The sequence below is a fragment of the Etheostoma spectabile genome, chromosome 22 (assembly GCF_008692095.1).
Source record: "Etheostoma spectabile isolate EspeVRDwgs_2016 chromosome 22, UIUC_Espe_1.0, whole genome shotgun sequence".
In the NCBI taxonomy this organism is placed as follows: Eukaryota; Metazoa; Chordata; class Actinopteri; order Perciformes; family Percidae; genus Etheostoma; species Etheostoma spectabile.
Window position 1 is genome coordinate 2,040,088 of NC_045754.1, and position 23,281 is coordinate 2,063,368.

General features: G+C 39.4%; 1 protein-coding gene and 1 long non-coding RNA gene across 2 annotated transcripts in view; one reads left to right on the forward strand and one right to left on the reverse strand.

The window, feature by feature from the left end:
• Window positions 1-23,281, reverse strand: part of kcnh2b (potassium voltage-gated channel, subfamily H (eag-related), member 2b) — a 374,402-nt gene that overhangs the window by 331,361 nt on the left and 19,760 nt on the right. Inside the window, exon 2 of the mRNA XM_032503799.1 lies at window positions 11,965-12,195. Within this exon, the coding sequence (XP_032359690.1) occupies window positions 11,965-12,195 (231 nt within the window). The remainder of the gene's footprint in view (window positions 1-11,964; window positions 12,196-23,281) is intronic.
• Window positions 173-19,271, forward strand: LOC116672161 (uncharacterized). The gene is made up of 3 exons (XR_004327484.1): window positions 173-184; window positions 9,015-9,024; window positions 19,162-19,271. It is a non-coding gene; the product is annotated as an uncharacterized LOC116672161 (long non-coding RNA).

Sequence of the window (23,281 nt, forward strand, 5' to 3'; positions counted from 1 at the left end):
TTTTTTTCCCAACAGGAGCCACTAAAAGACAGGGTACAAGAGTTTGAGTTTACAAGGTGAAACTGAATGCACCATTAGTTGAAAGCAGTGCACCGAAGGCACCATGGAGACCTTCGTGGGTTGTTTGTATAACTCACTCACCGGGAAGGCAAAATGTTGCCACACTGGTGACTGTTGTTTCTCCGTTATGTCAGACTCCGGCAGCGGCCATGGTGTCTGGCTACAGCTGACACAACCCTGTATCTTTAAGCTATGCTGTGTCTGTCGTTTTTTCTTCTTTGGCGGTGGTAGAGAGAGAAAAAAATTCTGTGGTAATTGATTGAAATTGAAAGCTCATTTCAATCCAATCCAATCCACTTTATTTATTTAACCACAATTTTAACAAACACAAGGTTTCCAAAGTGCCGCACAAAAAGATAACACAGAATAAATAAATAGATAACACAATAAAAGCACAATAATAAAAAAATAACCGCGGCTGTAGCAGTTAAGTTTAGCTGACAGAAGAAAACTTCAGTAGGAGTTGCAGCGTCCGCCTAACCAGGCCCACCTGCTTCTCGTCATAGTTGTCTGATTTATCTTTCATATAATCAAGCATATAATAGACTAAAGGGAGACTTGGCATACAGCCCGATCCAGTTGGGGAGAGTTCTAGCCTGACCAGGCTCCTCTCTTTACCCTGTCTCTCTTGGTTATGCTTTGATAAAGCTTATAGTTAGGGCATAAAATTGAATATTGTTAGGGAGTGAGGAGTTGCAGCGTCCGCCTAACCCGGCCCACCTGCTTCTCGTCATAGTTGTCAGATTTATCTATCATATAATCAAGCATATAATAAAACTAAAGGGAGACTTGGCATACAGCCCGATCCGGTTGGGGAGAGTTCTAGCCCAACCAGGCCCCTCTCTTTACCCTGTCTCTCTTGGTTTTGCTGTAATAGTTTTAGACAGCTGGGGACTTCCTTTGACACACTGAGTTCCTTTCTCCTCTATATTCCTATTTTTTCATTTATGTGCATCCATGTCCCAGAAATGCGTGTTACTAACCTAGCTCTGGGGAGTCATTCTGTTCTTTTTTCCCCAGCATGTTCCCTCGGATCAGGGATGCTCCAAAATCATGGTAGCAGCTGTCGCCATGGTTCCGCTACACGTTCTGCGGTGCCAGGTTCATCTGCTACACTCTGCGGTGCCCAGCTACATCCTGCTGTGCCTTGTAATGCTGCACAGTGCCCTGCTATGCCATGAACTACAACAAAGAACTGCTACAAACTACTATTTTTTCTATTTTTGTTATTTCCACTAACCCCAACCGGTCGTCAGACACCGCCTACCAAGAGCCTGGGTCTGACCGAGGTTTCTGCCTAAAATAAAGTTTTTCCTCGCCACTGTCGCACTGTTGCTGCTCTGGAGGAGACTACTAGAACTGTTGGGTCCTTGTAAATTCTGGAGTGTGGTCTATCTGTAAAGTGTCTTGAGATAACTCTTGTTATGAATTGATACTATAAATAAAATTGAATTGAATTGAATTGAATTGAATTGAATTCAGTACGTTTTACACCGGTCCTCTTAAATAGCACTTCCAAGACACAAACACACGTTTCCTGGAATTCAAAATGTACTATTTTGTTTGGACAATATGGTTATTTTCTATTTTTGACATTATTATTTATTTCTTTTACACTTATTATTTAGGAAACTTGCTTTTTACATTTAAACACATTAAACATTTAAATTTTAATGTCTTCTTCCACAAGACGCTTACATTTCTGGCAACATGTGCTTTGATTTCAAATGTCCAAAATGTTAAAAACACAAAGATATGATATGTACTCTTTTATTATAGTTGAGGATATGTACAGTGGGGACAAAAAAACTAAAAACAAATAAGCATTTATTAATCGTAATTAATCATGATTTAGATCTTAGGACATATCGTCCAGCCCTTGGCTAAAGATGAGACATACTTTGCTTTGAAAGGAGTAATACTGGACATTTTTAAGAATTTAGAAAAAAAATTACTCTGTGGACTTAAACAGCACAGTTTGACGAGATTGCCTTATCCTGAAAATAAAATAAATGGAGCCTTCTTTATTCAAAGTCTGAAAGCAACACTAAAGCACATTTCCTGCTTCGGTACCTTACATTATGTGAGTTTGCCGGATCAGGTAGCGGCTCTGTAGTTCGAATGGGACATTACGACAACGGTAATTGATAACTCCGCTTCCAACCTGTGGGGGTACCGAAGCGGGAAAAGGGCTTTAGTGTTGCTTTAACTGTGCTGTTACTGAAGAGAACTGTCAAACAGCCATATCTTGAACTAGGATTAAGACTTGCTCCAGCAGCTTGATGCCGACAGCAGTGACATCCTTGAATTGATCTAGCTGATGATGGCTGTGTTCATAGGCCCTTGATGCAGACAACCTTTATTAGAACCCACTCTGTGACACTGTTACAGGCTGATAACGAGCAATGTTAGCCACCAGGGAAGAGAGAGACAGAAAGACAAAGGTCGTGAGAAAATTGACACTAGAGTGTCAATGAAACGGTAGGGAGGGGAAGCTGGAGATGGTGAGGCCGAGAGCCGAGAGCCCCCTTTCCCCCTTTCCTCTAGTCGCCATCATATTTCCCGGTGAACCGATGGCTAACGTAGTTGTGACATTCAGTCAGTAAAGAGATTGAAAGACTTGTAGGTAATACCCAAGACCATTCCATACCAAACCCTCTACATCTCGGTGGATTCTTCCTATTGCAGTTTACTTGGAGAGCATGATTGATTGAGCTGGTGAGCAATTGGAGTCTGACAATTGAGCGTGAGAGCGAGAAGGGAGATCCATCTTTGTGAAGGCTCATGCCTAAGCTTGACACTAGATAAATGGGCTCAGATGAAGCCTGTGTATGTGCATGTGTGTGTGTGTGTGTGTGTGTGTAATGTGTTTAGCCGTATGCTTGCATTCTCTGTATATGCATGCATGTGTGGGTCATGGCTGCACAGTCCCACCATTCCAAGGAAAACACACATGCTTGTACACTCATTGCATAGGTAGCTTTTCTAGATCAAGGGAGTTGTTCTTTTTTTTTTTTACTTTCTTCGCCTTTGCAAGAAGAAGGAGAAGCAAGGGAGGGGAGGAAGGAGGCATAGGGGGTAAGAGGAGGCGGCATAGTGTTTCCTCCGTGTGTGCATTATGGATGAGGCTTGTCCACAGCATTCGATCAGCAGGTCTCTGATGGCTTAGAGGTGGCCCGCTGGGGTTACCTAGGACCTGTGTTTCTGTCTTGGTGTGCTTGAGTGTGTGTGGCTATGACTGAGAAGGAGAAGTCGCCAGGGTAACACCTGCACACACACATAGATAACTAACACCCTTGCTGGGAATATTTATCACATGTCATTTAGCTGACGCTTTTATCCAAAGCAACTTGTTTGTTATATATCAGAGGTTGCACGCCTATGGAGCAACTAGGGTTTAAGTGTCCTGCTCAGGGACACGTTGGTTGATGGATCGCAGTGGGAATCAAACCCTGATCTCCAACACCAAAGGTACGGGTCACATCCACTGCGCCATCAACACCCGCATTCACTCTCTTTAACTGAGTACAAATTAATTTGGATTTTTTTTAAGTGACAAATCTTTTGGTCAGCACAAAGATAGATGTCCAATGTAAACCAATAGCAGTGGGCCCCAGAGTGAATTGTTTCAATAGATAGACATTATCTGCAATAACAGCTCCAAATCCTTTACTCACCAGCTAAAATATATCCCTAGGTACAGGCGCTAGACTACAGCATAAACTAGGGCTGCACAATGAATCAAATTCATTCATTTGTTAATTTATCTATTCACAATCATGATGTTAGGCTGGGTACCAAATTCAATACGTTTTAGGCACCGACCAATTTGCAATTAAAGTATTGAGTCAATATTAATAAAGTTATAAAAAGGTGAATTGATAAGTTTATCAAATTGATAACGAATCGAAACGGGGCACCACCCTGGAACCAGGGACCAATCACTGAACTGGGAAAACAGTCTCATAGGTGGTGTTCTCTTAAATACAAATACTTAATTTATCTCATATTTGTTAAATGAAAGGCAAGTAGCCTTCAAGATGCCAACAGTAAAAATGGACCTATTTAAAGTTGGTTCACTGCTGGCTACAAGTTAGCATCGAACACAACAACGGTTGTGTTGTCGTTCACTGTTAACTCACTTTACATTGTCTTTTCTTTCTTTTTCTTCTCTCGCTTTTACATCGCACAGCCGCTACGCTTTAGGTAAAAAAATTAATAAGACACCGACGTCACTCATCAGCACCGGCCGTTCCCACACTCACTAATGCCTGCCTAGTGCTTCTCTATGTTGAATCTGCCCTCTGAACTACGCTTCCCTATGGCTGTGTTAAGTGTTAATATCACGTCATAATATCCACAAAAGAAGAAGAATTATTTATAGTTTAAAAGAAGTCTGTTGAGGCAGTAGCGTGTGTCGTGTATGGTCACGTAAGTATCAGAAGTGCAGAGGGTTTCGGCGCATGCAGACTTGTTGTACAAGTTAAATTTGCAACTAATTTTGTTTTTAACACCCATCTTAAATGTTTGTAAAGGCATTCAAAAAGTAGTATTTTTCTTATTTATTGTTGTATTTAATTTGTACTGTTGAGCAATTGAGCCGTTAAAAAAGATTGTCTTTTTATTATTTCATTTTGTAAAATATTAAGTTATTTAAAAGCATTGCACATTTTGTTTATGCATTTCTTTTTTCCTTCTACTTTGTATGTTTAAGTTGAGAAATGCATACTGCAATTCAAAATGTTAGTATTTTGTGCATTTCCCTTGATAATCAAGCAACTAAACTCATATCGTAATCTCAATCACAATATTGTAAATAGCAATATGACTTTTTTCTTCAAATTGTGCAGCCCTAGTACAAACTTATAGAAACAGATTTGTCAAGTGGAAGAGGAGAGCCAAAATGGACATTTTTCCATTTAATCATAAGAGTGCCTCTCGGTTACTATAACAACATGATGATGGACTCTCTAAAAAACTCCATGGCAACGTAACAACACAACTCCACATTCATAGAGAAGGATATTCCTGAGGCGTGGGGGCAGTGTTTAACACTTGTCCATCGTCTCAGCAGCACTCATGACGTCCTTACATTTACAATGCTTGCTAACAGAGACCTCCATAATGTCAGTATGTAGAAGACACAGGGAGGATTCTTTCAATGGACAATAAATAGGACATTTTGAGACCAGCGCAAGCCTCCATTTACACCGAATCATGCTCAACAACCCAGGGCTCCAGACTGCGACCATTGTTTTTGATTAAAATATGATGAAAATAAAAATGATATAATAATGATTCATTTGAATAGGTTGTAGGGACAGGTTTGGGAGGAGAGAGGGAGGGGTTTTAGTTTTGTTTAATTTCTTTAGAGTGTAAAATATTCTATTAAAATAGCGTCATGTTCTAAGGAAATATGGTATTAAGTTTGGAATTATTTTTTACAGCATAATACCAATAATTGGTTTGTATTTATTAAATACAAACCAATAATTTCAGTTGTAAAAATAATAAAGTACTGAAAAAAAGTACGGTTGGGTACCTGAACCGAAATTGGTTCAGATGCGAAAGGTACCCAACCCTAAGGGTAGCCTAAACAACGCATGTTGAATTTGAAGTTGAATCCATTGTAATTGTAGACGGGAGACTAGACCTGGTAAAAAAATGTTTTAATATTTGTACTGTCATGACAGCGATGGTCGGTTAACCTTCTTTGTTGCATTTCAAAAGTGCCAAATGAAACACAACACTGAATTTGAAACAGAACATTGTAATTTCTGCATCTTTTATCAAAGTGTTTATTAGTAATACAGTAGAAATTAGTAGGAATGTGAATATTTGGTTAGTTTGTTGATTCAAGGTGTGGGCCCCTACATTTTCTGGTTGCGCCCCTAAAATTTTAAGTTGGAGGCCACTGTGCTCCTAGTGAAAAAAGTTAGCCTGGAGTCCTGCAACCATCACTTTAATTCTTAAAGTTTAACTGCACACTATAGCTGACGTGATTGGCAGTTTGTTACTGCTGCTAATGGATTGATACGTACAATAAACATATAAAAAACTAAGTAAATACTTGTGCACTAAACATAAAGTGTGATTTTGTCACAGGTGGTGCAACCCATCAGCACCCCTACGTCCTATATCCATGTTATGTGCATGAATAAATAAAATACTGCTCAATCAATACAAGTTATATATTCCTTTAAAAGGGTCCTGATAAAATGACTTGTTAACATGCATTTTCTATGCTACACTGGACTTAATTTATACTTTTACTACAATGTTGTGGCCTGAGCTTCAACCTCTACTGCACCAATGCTATGTACAAAAATGTTTTACCTCCAATAATTCTGTTTCACATGAATCATTTCCTTCCTAAAACTACAGTGCTGGAACCTTTTTGTTAATATGTTCATTTCTCTTTTGGCTAAAATGGAGGCACATTCAAGCTACTGCAGCTTTATGACTACAAGGCCGCACTTAAACAAGACCGCAGGCATGAAATGTTCTAGCTACCAAAGCCTTTAACTACAGTAGGTGTTGTTTGCATGGTGCGACAGAAATGACTACACCTCTGTACATCTATATACAGGGCTGTAGCTTTTTACGAGGTACTTTTGTATATCTGATTGCTGGTGTGTGTGTGTGTATGTGTGTGTGTGTGCGTGTGTATGTGTGTGTGTGTGTGTGTGTGTGTGTGTGTGTGTGTGTGTCTCCATATCTACAGTATAAACAGTGGAAAGTAAAATGTGCAGAGGGGAGGACTGAATTGGCAAAGCACTGCTCAGAAGTATCACTAGAGAGGAGACAGCTGGCGCCATCTCTCTGTTTCTCCCTCTCTCTTTTAATTGCTTTCTCTCCCCACGAACAGCACTTTCAGATTACATAAGAAACACACTGTCTGATTGTCACTGTTTCTATCTCTCTCTCACTCTCCCACCTCTCACCCACTGGTTTTGCCTCACTTATCCTGCCTAGTCATCTTGCCCTCTTTTTACTGAACCGCTTGTTCCAAGCCCTTTTTTCCTCCCTCCCCTTCATTAGTCTCTCTCTCTATCTCTTTCTCTCTCTTCCCTCTTTCTCTCTGTCTACAGGTGGAAAATGTCCAGCAGATGCTTTGGTCATAGCCCAGGGAGTTGCTGACTTTATCACCATGGCAGCCGTCTATCATGACTGCCGTCCTGGTCCAGGTGGCATGTGTGTAGACATACTGTATATACTCTCCTGCCATTTCATAGAATCATCCAAGGGCTTTCCCTATTTACTTTCCACTAAAGTGCAGCCTTCCATTAAGGTTGATGCGGGTCAGGTCTATTGAAATCGCTACTATTTCATAAAATTGTACAAAACTGCTGTTGTGTTTTTAACTTTGTCATGCCTTTTATCCAATGTTAGAGCTGTCAATCTTCCTCTATAAAACCATCCACATTTCATTTGTTATTTTTTTAAATATTCAAATACTGTTCTTATATTTAACTCTCAAGTGCAGCCTGTTATTAATACGTACTACACTACTCAGGCGTATGCATTGTCAATGCAACTACAAGCATGTGGTTGTCGTACACGTTCTGTCCACTAGGGATGTAACAGTTATAAATTTTGTTGGTACGATTATAGTCAGAAGAAGAAGAATCACGGTTTCCCAATTATCATTCACAAAAATCACATGAGCACTACAACTTTCAATTTCCTTGCGGGAGTCATCCCAAAAGGATCAATAAAGAGAAGTCTAAGTCTAAGTCTATTTTAAGGTGTTATTGATTGCTGCCTTTTGAAAAAGAAATAACACAGTAACAGTTTTGAATGTTCTGAAAATGATTATGTGAACAATCGTCAACCTTTTAATGTAAAATAATCTGAAAAGATCAGAGACTAGAGGTGAAGTAGTCACACCACAAACAAAGGCCAAATTGGCAACAATGGCGCTGTCCTCTTTAGAAGAAGTTGGCCCTTTTTGGGCTAGAATCGGCCCTGCTAGGTGGTGGTTCTAAAAGCTGGAGGAGCTGCCAGACAAGATGCAGCTGTCACAGGAAGATGTGCAGCATGATGCCAAGGAATAAATGGAGTGATTGCAGCCCTGTGTCCAGTAGGGGATGAAGAGGAGTAAGTAGGTAACGTTAAGTGGTAACGCCAATGACATCAGGGCTGCCAACTTTTCCAAAAACCTTGGAGTGAGATTTGAGGGGGGCCGACCCATATTTTGCCGCGTACAAAGCAATTTCTTTTGGTCTTTATCCTTTAGGGTTTAAATTGGGATTTGGTATATGTGGGTGGATGGGGGACTCCCTAGGGGGGTCTGGGGGTATGCCCCCCCAGGAAAAAAATTTGAAAAATAAACCATTAAATGGCACTTTCTGGAGAGTTTTTTTGCAAAAAAAAATGGAGAAATCAAGTCTTACATGATATGTGCAAAACTGTAGGGTTAGGAGCCTTTGTGTTGTTGTATCAACAGGTTTTAGGGCATTCAGCATTTACATTATTAACTTCTTATGATATAAGAACTGACCCACACAATGTGCCAAACATAATGAACCACATGAAGAGACAGTAGCATATGTCAGCAACAGCTGAGAAGATTTGGGTCTGTGGGGAACAGGTCCAGGGGTCCCTGGTGTAGGGACCAGGGACCCAAAGTTAAATTAATGTTGAGGGATCAACTTAGACCACTGAAATTCTAAAGAATGAGAACCACTAAGTTACATAAGTTCTAATCCTTTAACCTTTGTGCCAATGTTCAGTAATGTTTGGCTGTCATCCTCTGGCCCCACTTACTGTTTTTACTTTTTTGTGAAAATAAAGACTATTTGTTCATTTTAAAAAACATCAAATTAATTATTTACAGTTACATTTAGAGATGCAGAGGTTAGAGATGCACATGGCCCAACGTTGCAGTATCGTATATATATATATATATATATATATATATATATATATATATTATAGTATATATAGGCTAGTATAGCTCAGGTGTGTTTCACCAGATTTCTGCTCATATTTACAACTTTGTGCACATAACTCCTCCCATCTCTGTGTCCGAGATGTGGAGAGTTGTAATATAGTCTGCTGTGCATGTCATTCCTCCGCTGATATGATGGATCTCATTCAGACCGTCTGACAGACGCAGAGGCCCATTTGGGTCTCTGGTCTCTGACAGAGTTTAGAGGTGTCCGTACGCGGCTCTTTATCGGAGGTCTACGCATGGATGCAACGCCTCACAGCCCCCAGCAGAGCGAGTCCACTACAATGAACTGAAGTTGCTACACTAGCCTACCAGCCGCGCTGCTCACCTCCATCTTTACAGAGAGAGTGGACATGAAGCGACGGACGGTCTGTGATAATCAGAGCTCATACCTGAAGCGCCGGACGGGTCTGTAATACTCAGAGCGCATACCTGAAGCCGGGGAAAGGCACCTGGGATGGCTCGTGAAAAAAATGTTCTCATTTTGCGACAATTTGAAAATTCCACAGACAGGGAGCGCTCTTGAACCCCCTCACAGTCTCTGAAAGCACAACTAGTCGATCACAAGTGGCTCAACAGGTAAAAACATAGATAAACTCATCTTTCAGAAATTTGACCGACCGGGTTGACACTTCAGCGTGAGAAATCGGGGGTGTGGCGTGTGAGCGTGTGAAACCAGTCAAATGCGTGTGTCTCACGGCCAATGCGTGAGAGTTGGCAGCCCTGTGACATGATTGAGCTGTTGCAGCGCTTTGAACAAAACAATGGTAGGGGAAACACTGAACTCTGACAGCTGTAGGGCAGCTAACATTAACTTTAGCTGTCTCCATGAAACTCCCAGCTAAGCTAACTCTGACAGCTGTAGAACAGCTAACATTAACTTTAGCTGTCTCCATGAAACTCCCAGTTAAGCTAACTCTGACAGCTGTAGAACAGCTAACATAAACTTTAGCTGTCTCCATAAAGCTCCCAGCTAAGTTAATATAACTTGCAGCCATGATGATCTAGTTCGTAAACCAGAACGAGCTAACTAATGATAACATAAGCATTTTTGGCTCAGTGCATGTTGATGTTAAGACCATTTCCCGTCCTTCCAATCTTTAGCCGCAGTCTGTCTTTCCCCCCTCTACTAACGTTACTGTGTACGTAACGTTATCTCCGTTATCTTAACACCTCACAATGCCTTTCTCACTCCTGGTAACTCACTGTTCATCAGATGTGATATGACCAGCATTTTGTTTTTTCACATGCGGGTAGGCCAAGGAGAGAAAAGGGATGTTAGCTAACGTTAGCCAACATATTTATATATATTTTTTAAAATCAAATTCGTATAGTAATTTTCAGCATTCAAATAGTATTGATTTTTTTTACTATTCTAATTATATTTGACTTTCGGAATTTGTTCCAACAGCCCTAGTAGACGTTGATTCAGTTGTTTTTTAAGGTACTCAGTTGTAATCTATGCACAGTTATAGAGTAGTCTTTTGTAAATACAATCTGGCCACAGCACAAATACCACACTGCAATGTCTGCACCTCCATGCTCATCACAACAAGAAAATTGGCACTAAAACAAAATACAACATGGACTTATCAGTAAACAGTTGTGAGGTCTCACACACACACACACACACACACACACACACACACACACACAGGAGCAGACTTAAACATGAGCTGGTGGTTGCCAGATGTTCTGTATGCAGCACAGAAACTAAAAAAAAACATTACAAGAAAACTTAAATAGATACACACACAAGCACTTTTGTTCCATCCTGAAAAATGCAAATTCACCCAAACGGAGCAACTAACATGGCATATACTCTCCCAACTTATTGAAGCCGTCTACCACTTCCTTTTCCGAACACAAAGTGTACACACACTGCCTCACTTTTTGTCACCTCTAACTTTTATGTAAAATAGCTAGGGCTGTCAATCGATTCAAATATTTAATCTAAATTAATCGCATGATTGTCCACAGTTAACTTGCAATTAAGCGCATGATTGTCCACAGTTAACTTGCAGTTAATTACAAATTAATTGCAAATTTTTATATGTTCTTTATGTGTACTTTGAAAAGGGATATTTTTCATGTCTTTAATGCTTAAGTGGTATTTCAGACAGCCCTGCCTATTCAGAGCGTACACCACATCCATGGCAGATACCGTCTTCTAGGGTTGGGCCATATGGAGAAAATCAAATATCGCGATATTTTTTAACAAATACCTCAATAACAATACCGCAACAATGTTGTAATGTCGACTATTGGTGCTTTCACAAAATCTTTACAGAATGAGATTTTTGATAAATAATCATCAGTAATGTGCATATAATCACTAAGTGGGTAAAGGCAAATAATATATTATTTACCAGTCTGGTAAGATCAGAAAATGACATCACTTTACTGTAATTCAGCCTGTAAAACCAGGAAAAAACAACACTTATGCCATATTATGATATTACAATATCCAAAATTTAAGACAATATCTAGTCTCATATCATGATATAGATATAATATTGATATTATTGCCCAGCTCTTCCGTTTTCCTCATTGCGTGCTTGGTGATAGGTGACGGCCTCCAGGAACACATTCATCACATCAGAGCACTTTACGATTTCTTTAATCACTTCCTCATTTCCCAAACTACGGAGCAGCAGACCGAGGCCCAAATCACAACATCCGCGCATGTCAGAAAAATGAGTGGCATTAAAAGGAATTTGCGCTAACTCGTTATTATCACTTTCATTTTGACAGCCCTAAAAATAATACATACACTTTCCTTCCAAAATATAAATAGTCTCATGCAATCTTTACACACCAAAGGATCACCTCCATATTCATCTCATGTACAAATCAAAAGGCAAAAAACAGGTCCACACACACGCTCTCTCCTACATCCACACAAACAGCTCTCAAAATTCTCTGACACACTGGAGTTTTTTTCCTACCATCTTTGCGGTAAAGGTTGATCTCCACTTTCCTCTCCTCCGATCCCAGCAGGGCTTGCGCCATCTGGGATATGGCCAGTCGCTTGGTGTCAGGCCCATAGAGGAAGTTACACGTGCATGGCTTCTGCATGATCTCAGCACGTGAGTAACCACACATGTGGCAGAAGCCATCATTGCAGAAGATGATGGCGCAGTTCTCCACTCTCGCATTGGCGATGACAAACTTGCGACCTGTGGTAGGAAAAAAAAAAGTTTACTTCAGTTTTCACTGAGTCAGCAACACCAACATCCAATCAATGGTATTGAACTATGGTAATTTTGGCCACCTGCGGCAAAGTAACAATAAATCACTTACATAAGTACATAAGTATGGAAATAATATTAAAAACAATAAAAAAACAAAGTGTTATGAAGTGATTTTACTGATCTTTTATTGTTGACAGTCTTATTGTTAAAAATCCATAATTTTACTCTTCTGCAATTAATCTTGAAGCCAACTTAAAAGTGTGTGTGTGTGTGTGTGTGTGTGTGTGTGTGTGTGTGTGTGTGTGTGTGCTCATATGTCCCATAAAGCTCTCATGTGTCGCTCTCTCTAAACCACTTACCGAGGAACCATTTAGCTTCATGGCCTCTGCTCAATGTCAATGGATGATCTTAATGCATTCAGAGAGCTGCTGTTGTGCCTTAACACACACACACACACACACACACACACACACCCACACACACACACTTACAAATACTTTGTAATACTTTTCCTTTCCTCCTTCACACAAGACATTGTGTGAATAGAGTATACGTCTACAGTTTGTGAGTTGAATCTCTTGTGGGAACACAAACAACATATATGCGTGCTACACAGAAGGCCTCTGTGGACGTGTAGTTGTGTATGTGCTACATCAGGGTGATAGTCTGTCAGGCTGATAGACGGCCTCCACTAAAGAGCTTAAAGCTTGTGGAGAGCCTCAATGTTCCTTGTTACTTTCTCTTAGTACTGTGCCCCACTGTGAGGAATGCTGAACTCATGAATAGGCATAAGGATGTTAGAGGGGAGGAGGAAAGACTGGTGACAGAAAAGGGTGGATGAAGCTGGAGAAAGTGGGATGGCTGGATGAGGATGAATAAACAGAAGGAAACGGGATGGTTGAATAGAATGACTTTATAAAGGAAGAATGACAGAAAAACAGGAGATAGGAAGGGATGGATGGAGGTGGGGAGTGATTCAGAAGCAAAATAATGAAGAGATTTGGAGGAGAAGACAAAACAGAGTGGAGATAGAGTAAAGGTGATCTGTCCATGGAGGGACACAACACTAAAATTCTATCTATTAATAATAATAACTTGTTAGCAACATACTGTATTTCCAGCAGTTACAGAGCACCATTAGCCTTCATTTGGAATTGTGTATGTGTCCACTTGATGAATGGTTAACTCTCTTTTGGCTCTGTTTTTGGTCTCTACCAACGCCTGAGGGAAATATCTACTGTAGTTCTTCAGCTGTTAAATGTTCCACTATGTTCACTATGTGTGTCTCATTTTCACTGAGTCTGTCTGCTGTTTAGTGCTAAACAGGGTGGTGCCCAGTGGATTTTTAGAGCATTGTCACTGAAAACACCTCCCTGCTGTGAAAAACAACGCTGTGAGAGTGGTGAGAGTGAACTAAAACAGTCAAGTTGTGAGACAGCTACACAGTGAGCTGAAACTTGCTATAAAGCTCCGGAAAGCTGAGAGCAGCTGCAAATTTAGGTGAAAATTCTCTGTAGGTTCATCACTACAAGCGACACCTTTTCATTTTGTCACCTTGTTTTCACATTGTCATTTAATACACTGCTATTCTGAAAATATTGATTAAGCTCACTTTAAGCTCTGTCTATTGAACTGAACTTTGTAGGTTTAAATTTAACTATCTCCCAAGAGAAATCATTGGTCCTCAGACTCCACCAGTTTGAGCCAAACTCTCCAACCACACTCCTCTGCCTTGGTCAATTCAGTAGACCTGAGTAATGCCTTCATGACAAATGTCTTCTCTGTAACTTTAGTGCAGTCATACCAAAACATGCTCCTTAATCATTTCAGTTAGGAAGGAAGCCAGTTAGGAAGATGTATGTATGTTTCTGGTGTTGATTACACCTACTTCGCCTAACACTGATTGAATCTGAACGGGAGATATATTAGAGTATATTCCCCTACAAGAACACAGTATGTTTAAACAACAGTCATAGCCTGGGCCTTTTTCTACCCATTGGCAAGATTTTGGGAGAAGGTAATGCATCATACATTGTCCCTTATGATGAATACACATTAAAACAAAGTCTGCACACAGACATTTTTCTGGCTAAAGTGTTCTTTATTAGACTTGATTATGAAACGGCCCCTGAACAGGAAGTATCCTCTAACAAGGAAGAGGGTAGACAGTCATTATTCTCTGCAAACTGTCTCAGAAGCAGTTTACAGAGGTAATGTCTAGCAAGTCCCCTTCAGAACTAGTGATTTATTAGTCATTTTATAACCATTGTAAAGATACTGGTCTGCCATTCTCAGACATTTCTGCACACTTAATTTCTTTTAAAAATCACCTATTGGCCAATGATATTTAAGACTCCGGTGTCTGACTCAAGCTCTGACTCACCACATTGTGTTGGATGAACTGCTCAGCCGCTGCAGGTATTATTATGTTGGAATGAGTTTGAAGGCTGCAGCTAAATGATTTATGGATGTTGGAAAGTTTTGTTTCTGTATCAGTTGTTGTTATGACTGTATTGATCGAGTGAACTTGTGTGTCTGTGAGTGAGCGTGTGTAGCTGTGGGTGTTATGTTTACTTTCTCAGCAGCATGCACACATATGAAATTTTTAAAAGAACAGATGACGATGCATAAAGAGAATGAACCAGAGAGAATGCAGCAAGAAACAACACAGCATGAGCCTGTGTTAAAAAGACAGACACACAGCATGTACCTCGCTGGCTGATGAATAAAAGGACTCTAATCGAGACAGCAAAGGAGAGCAGACAGAATACACTCACCTATCATGCTGGTGAGGAACAGTACTTACAGACATAAAACCTAAATCACTATGTATATATCATTACATTCCTATAGAGGCTGAATATGTAAATGGACTGTTCTAGTGTTAAATACTACTCAAAGCTCTTATTCATGGAACCATTCATACACACACAAGGCTGCTGTACAAGGTGCCACCTGCTCATCAGATAAACACTCACACACACATTTAAAGTCCAAAGGCCCGGCATCAGGGATCAAACCACCAACCTTCTGATTGGCAAGCAACCACTCTACCACTGAGCCACAGCTGCCTTTGCAAACTTAATTTTTTATAATTGTTTAGAATCAGAATCAGAATCAGAATCAGATCAGAATCAGCTTTATTGACCAGGTATGAAGACACATACAAGGAATTTTCCTTTGGAGCATAGTTGCTCACAATGTGCTTACACATTCAAAACAAACAACCCAACAAACAATATATACACACTAATATAGACACACTAATATATACATACTCTAAACAGAAACAATGTAGAGAGATGAGTGCAATGAAGAGACCAATACAAATTATTTAAATGTGGAACATAGTGCAAAGGATACTGGGATAAATAGTATTAAGTTATTATATTACAATATGAACAGTATGAACATTGTGAACAGTTCTGAAATAGGAAATGAGAATGATGAATAAATAATGGATAATAAGTGAGATATGAGAATGAGAATGATGAATAAATACTAAATAAATGGAATAATAGTGGAACCAGTAAACAGGTGCTGTAGAGACCGTGTTACTGGGTTATTGGCCAGAATTGAACCTGACATTGTGGGTCAGTAGTCAGCTGTTCATCAGAGACATGGCCTCAAAAACATATATATCTAACAGAAAGAGTCTGTCCTTATCAGGGGGCACTGACAACAAAGTGTGTGACACAAGTTCCCTGACCCAACCAAGTAGTTTTGGTTGCCTTAACCTAACCAAACCTTAACCATAGAGATGGCAGACTAGAAACATAGGGATCAGTTTGATAATACTCATCTTTTGGAAGTCACTGACCTCCTGCTGATGTCCTGCCTCAGATCAGAAAGCTCTAATACAATCTTGGTGGCTCCGGCCATCACCAACTTGGCAGTGCCTGTTGATGAATAACTCTTGGCTAATCCAAAAATGAACAAAGAGGCGGAGCGTTGACGGAGCTGAGGCAGGCCGAATAAACCCGATAGTCTGTGATGGCCACCACCTGTCATTCAAAGCAGCCTTCCTCTTAATACGCGTGACTGTAAGCCTTAATCAAATTAATATAGAGCGTTATAAAGATTACAATCACCCCGTACAGTGTTCAGAAAAAAATAAATTAGACCAAAACCTATTTTGTATAAGGCTGTCACACAGAGTAGTGGGACTTTCTGAGATTTAAAAAAATATTTGATGAGTGTAATGTTATCATAACTGATGAAAATGAATGGCCAAAGCAACAAAAATAAAACCCATGTTGTAGTAAACCCTAGTTTTACACCAGTGCCTCCAAAAATCTGAATGGTGTCTCTGCAACTTTGCCTTAAATAAAGCATTCTACAGTAAATAATTAACCCTCCACAGCATGCACACTTGACATATCATGACATCTATCAAGTCTATTCATTGTCCTCACAATCTAAAAAGGTGCTATTTCTTCATCTCCCTCCCTTAAAATCACCCATCGATCAAAGTCAAAGTTCCAACGTAAAGTGAAAATCCATAAATGCAGTGCTCCAGAATGAAAATGTCTCTGCCCATTTCTCCCTGCATTATGAACAGGATTATCACATTTCCTTCGCCCTTCCTTCATAATACAGACATATCGGCTGCAAGTCTAGATTCTACAGGCTGTTCTCATGGGAGACATTAGCTAGTGGAAGGGCCTGTTCAGATATTCATGGAAACAATGAAGATAGCTTGTGTGTGTGCACTTGATAGCTTGCCTTCATGAATTAGTGTCAGCAGCAGCCCTCAGAGGCTCATAAAGCTTGATGGCTTTGTCTGGTTGCAATGAGCACTAGGTAATACAAAGGCAGAGATGTGCGGTACGTTCCATTTTTCAGCCTCTGGGTTTTCAGTCACTGATAATGGCCCACAGAACTAAGTAGATGTTTTTTTCCAAGCTGTGTAAGTCTTTTAAAGAGCCTGAGTTCTTCGATAGCATAAAAGATGAGTCATGTGTGGATAAATGTAGTCATTTTTCAGACAGACGCGGACACATAAACAGGAGATAAAACACAATCTTTATAAAGACGTACAGGACAACATTTAACTCAACCGAAAGAGGCCACAGGTTAGCAGAATAAAGCAGGGAAACAAAAAAAGAAAAGACAGTGTAGGAGTGTGGAGAAACTATTAGAACTGTTGGGTCCTTGTAAATTCTGGAGTGTGGTCTATCTGTAAAGTGTCTTGAGATAACTCTTGTTATGAATTGATACTATAAATAAAATTGAATTGAAAATTGAATTGAATTGGAGGTATAGACAAGTATGGATGTTAAAAGGAAGCCAAACAAGAAGAGCAACAGGAGAGACAGCAGATGGTCTTAGTGTTTGTGCTGCTCAGTGTTCAGGCAACTGCTGGACATTAATCAATCCATCAACCAATCAATCAAAGTTTCAAGACATTTATTATCAAATATACAATTACAGAAGCAGTCATTTTTAAAGCGCCCATATTCTGCTCATTTTCAGGTTCATAACTATGGGGCGCCGTTTGTAAAGCGGCTCGTGCTGAAAATAACAGCAACATTTTGTCACATTTAGCTTTAAATAATGTTTAAAAAACTGGTATGAAATTTTGAGGGTCACTTTCTTCCACATTTACAACAATATTTGTCAACTTGGAAATATCTTAAATAGTTAAATCCAAATATTAAATGTTACACCTAAATGTTAAATGTTAAATCTATATGCTAAATCTAAATCTAAATGTTAAATCTAAATCTAAATGTTAAATCTAAATCTAAATGTTAAATCCAAATATTAAATCTAAATCTAAATGTTAAATCTATATGCTAAATCTAAATCTAAATGTTAAATCTAAATGTAAATGTTAATCTAAATCTAAATGTTAAATCCAAATATTAAATCTAAATCTAAATGTTAAATCTAAATCTAAATCTAAATGTTAAATCTAAATATTAAATCTAAATCTAAATGTTAAATCTAAATATTAAATCTAAATCTAAATGTTAAATCTAAATATTAAATCTAAATCTAAATGTTAAATCTAAATGTTAAATCTAAATCTAAATGTTAAGTCTAAATATTAAATCTAAATCTAAATGTTAAATCTAAATCTAAATGTTAAGTCTAAATATTAAATCTAAATCTAAATGTTAAATCTAAATCTAAATCTAAATGTTAAATCTAAATGTTTCGGGTGAAACTAAATATTTAGCTAATATGCAAATTAAATGCCGGTAACCGGAAGTACCAAAATAAAACCTTGAGGTGGTCAGTGTATGTTTATAGTGTCAAATAACGAATAAAAATCCTCTCATTGGGAGATATGGACTCTTGAACTTGGATAACCGTGAAAATAACTACCTAAAATAATAAACACAGTTGGGGAAAACTGTATTTGAAGAGTACTTTGAGATTTTAGTGTCACTTTTATGAATGGTGTGGGAATTATAGTCACTATAGCCAGCCAAGAGGGGGGGGGGGGCTCACTTTGACTGGTCTGTCACGTTCGCTTGCATTAAGGCTAGCTAGCATCCCCGCCCGCCCCCGACAAGGCACGGTACGGTTGGCCATTGTCACACAGCGAAATGTCTAACGAATCAGCGTTAGCCGAGAACATCGGCAGAGCCATCCCGGTGGCTGTACAAACTTATTCAACAGCGACAGCGACAGCCTCAGGGCCACCGCAGGCCACCTCGGTAAGCATGTTTTCCAAATCACGGAGCTAGCAACCCTGTTGTCAAGGCTAACTTAACTAAACTAGCTAACTAACTTTACCCATTTTAGAACACATGAGTGAAAGCGGCAATTTTCTACCAGGGCAGACTGATCTCATTAATTTGGCGTATGTATGACACGCCAATTCGTGTGCCATTATTGGCGTGTTATCAAGACGCATAGTTGCTTTTTAGCGTCTTTATTAATACCGTTTGGCCTCCATTAACCTTAACCTTATCTTATTACCTTAGCAGAAGTTCGAAGTGGCGTGTATGTTTATGTACGCTGTACACAGCATAGACATACACGCGGATAGCTTAAAATGCGTACAGATAACACGCTTGGCTTAATGTTTACGCAAAGTCATGATGTCATGATGACCAGGGAGAAGGTCAGGTACTTAACGCTGCTTGCATTCAGAGAGGAAAGTGCAAGAGATGGGAATATTTGGAACCAGTGGGACAATGTTTTCAAATTTAACAAGGGCAACATGGCTGGCAGCTATTCACAGCAAGTAAAGTGTATACCATTATGTTTGGAGCACGCTTATCTCAAAGGTGCTTTATAGTGTCAGTTCATGGCCAGAGATATTTAGCTTTCTTTGACTTCCGTTAACCTCTATGAGTAACTTGCAGGTGTCTATGCTGTAATTATAGACACCTGCACACTCAATATACTCGGTCAGGTTGCTAACCCAGTTTCTAATGCAGGAGACCTAATGCCCCAAACATCAGCTGACGTAGTAAACCCCATACACAGGTGGCTGACAAGAGATTGTGGGCTTGAGTAATATCAAGTGGTCAAAACACAAATATTTGAAATATTGCTAACCTTGCATTAAAGTGTCATAATTTACTGAATGACTCCTTATTGTTGTATACATTGACAAAGACTCCTTAATGTTTATGACAGTTGTCATGTCATGGTTTATGCCAGTTTGGTTAGGGTTTTATGACAGTTGTCATGTAATAGTTTATGACAGTTTGGTTAGGGTTTTATGACAGTAGTCACGTAATAGTTTATGACAGTTTGGTTAGGGTTTTATGACAGTAGTCATGTCATGGTTAGTCTAGTGTCCACCCATTCAAGTAAAGGGTTTTGAACTGTTTTTGGAAATAATCCAAATTTGGATGAATGGTTCAGAGCGTCTTCATATTGAGTGTAGAGTAAACTCTTTATGTCACATGCTGTCCTTTGCCGTTTGAATGTGGTAAATTGGTGGCAGTTTTAAGGTAAAACTTGTAAAAAGCTTCTTCTTTTTGTCTAGAAAACTAAAAATGTTTATAAAAATACATAAACCTTTTAGTTAAATTGATGACCAGACAGAAATGTAGTTATGGCATTGTTACTGGGTCAAAATAACCACAAAAGTCTAAATAGCCCAATGGAAATAATTTAATTAACACTAAAGCTGAGTCAATGTTATTTTAGTATGGTTGTGTGAATAGGAAAAGAATCTGCTGTTGTAATTGTTTTAAAATCTAATTCAAAGTCTCCCCATCCACCACCCCCAACCTCCACACCATAGAACTAGAACGACAACATTGTATTTCTATGGTCCACACCCTCATGCGCACTACATAAACTCACACTGCACACGACTTCTTGTGTTGTCACTGAATGCTCACACTGGGATGGTTTTTCATATATGGAGGCAAAACAAAGCACTACAGAGGGTAAGATTTCATTGGGCTACTCTTCAATCAGTGCTAGTTTATTTCATTATCTGAGTGCCAGCTACCCTCAACAAGCCCCAGAAATCTGTAAAGCATTTTATCTAATCAATATATTACTATAGCCATTGTTGTCAAACATTAAAAACCAGCCCATTTGCCTGGCTGGAAGTTTATTGGTTCCTAATTGTCCATATGCAGTAGCATTGTCAACCCTGCGTAATTGGATTACATAATTAAACAGCATACATTGTTTATGATCACGTTACCTAATCCATCAGTATTATTTGAATTGCAACTTCACGAGACCCCCCCCCCCAACATGACCACGTCTTGCTTCTCCCTGCATTTCCTTCTAATACGCTTTTGAAGCAAGAGAGGGGGAAGCTGATGGAGAGGCTGATTAAAAACAATCTGCTGCTGCTCAGGAGGAAAACACCATTTGATATTCCCACAGACACACACACTCAGAGATTTATGAGACATCCAAACAAACACACACACACACACACACACACATATATAAGTTTGTGGACACACGTACACGTTCACACAGACCCACCAACGCAGACTGAATAATTCACTAAGACCAGACCTTCGGGGTTCTGCAGTCTGCCAGTTTGTGTGTGTGTGCATGTGGTGTGTTTGCATGTGTGTGTGTGAGCGTCTGTGTATCTGTGAGTGTATGCGTGTGCTTGGAATCTCCCTGAGTATACTACGTAGGTGGATAGGGAGGGAAGCCCATGTTTTAGAATCACACGTCAACACACCAGTTCCCGCCTCCTAGATACAGAGACAGAGAGATGAAGAAAGCGTGCGTGAGATTAAGGAAAGTGGAGAGAAGGATGAAAGGACGAAATAGAGAGAAATATTGAGATAAAATTAGAAAATAGACACAAAAAAAAGATGTATGTGTGTGGTGGTTTTACAGTGGCAGGCTGAAGAGATACTTTTGTCTCTACCCATTTCTGACTGAGCAATTGCCATGGAAACTGAACATCTGACACATGCTAAATTCTCAAACCCAGAGAGCTGACACTCACAATACATTCAGACTAAATGCAGTACCCTTTATATGCTAGAGCGTCTCTTAAACCAGCCAGCCAGTGTCCGAAAACATGAACACAGTTCAGTTTGTTCTCAGTGTTGTAATAATCAGAAACCAATAGCAGCCTACTGACACTGATTTACCTGTAACTGATGTATAAAGTGTGAGGATCCATTTCAGTATTTGCATCAACTAAATCAGTGATCATTTACAGCAGCTTGGTTGTTTTCAATTGAAAATCTTCCATCAAACCCTTGTTGATTCTGTTGTAGATTCCCGTTTTTTTTCCATCTTTAGACAATCCATTTTGTTCTCTAGTTGTAAAATTGTATATGGAGTATACCGAGTAACAACGTCAACTTGTATATCCAGGTACACACCCAAATATACATTGATAATACACATTTCTGTCACCATTTACATTTGATTTGAGTTTTGTCTTCATTGAAAAAGCTCTCTGTAGGTAAGCAGACAGCCGATGAGTGGGTAGACGGGTAAAATGTAACAAAGGTCCAGTAAGAAAGATGGGGTGCCCCATAACCCCATCATTACGTTGACTACATCATTTTGGTGGCTCTCTTACCAGGTTCCAAGGGTTTTTACTGAGCTGGGGGGAAAAAGCCTTCTCTTAGTTTGTTCCATGGTCTTGGAATAACTTGCAAAACTTGCTCCATTTAAATGATCTAGTCCCATTAAATGATGTTAAGGCCATGTTAAAATGCCATGTAACTCAAAAATGGAACTGCCACATGCTCCTTTCCTTTATGTGGGATGCTTGTTTGTTTGTGTTGGCTATGCTGTATTTCTGTTTTAAATTGTAACTGGTGTGCCGTCTTGGCCAGGTCTCCCTCGAAAAAGAGATTTCAATCTCAAGGGACTTCCTGGTTAAATAAAGGTTAAATAAAAGAAATTTCCAAAAAAATAAATTTTGACCCAAGGTTCACTTAAAAGCTTTTTCCACAGCTTTCAACTGAAAGAGCTCTATCAGCAAATGGAGTTGCCTCACACAGTGAAACGTACTGCATGACATTTGATCGTATATGAAGGGGAGATTGTGTCTGTTAAAGTCTCTGGGTTCTTGTTCCGGGTTCTTGCCATTTAACCAGTGAAGTGTCCCCTAAACCCCGGCAGCCTTTCTTTCGGTTTGCGGTAAGTGCTGACTCTTACTCCATCAGTTTGTATTATTATTTCATATGACTGAATAAGCTTATGGTCTAAAGCAACTTTTCCTCCCATTGCACTCCACCGCGTTAGACTGCAGTTGTTTTTGCTTTCTCTATTGGTCCAAGCTATAGAGCGTTCCAGAGAAATGATGACTGGGAAGAATAACACAGTCCATTGAGTCGCACTGAATGAATTGTAAGGGGGTGTTCCAGCTCAATGCTAGTATTTTCGTAGCAGCTGTCAGATCAAAAAGAAAACTCTTCAGAGGGAAAGTGATGTGTCATCATTTTAAACTAAAGCCTTATGTAAAATAGAAATGCAAACTCTAATTACATGTCAAAACCCATTTACCATTAGGGGGCAAATCTGGGCATTCCCACATTGCGTGTAATTAAACTTCCACTTCTTTCGGTTAAATAGATGTGGAACAATGCTGGAGTTGAAAACTCTTCCAAAGGACCAGGTAAAATCTATGTATACATATCTAATAACCAGTACC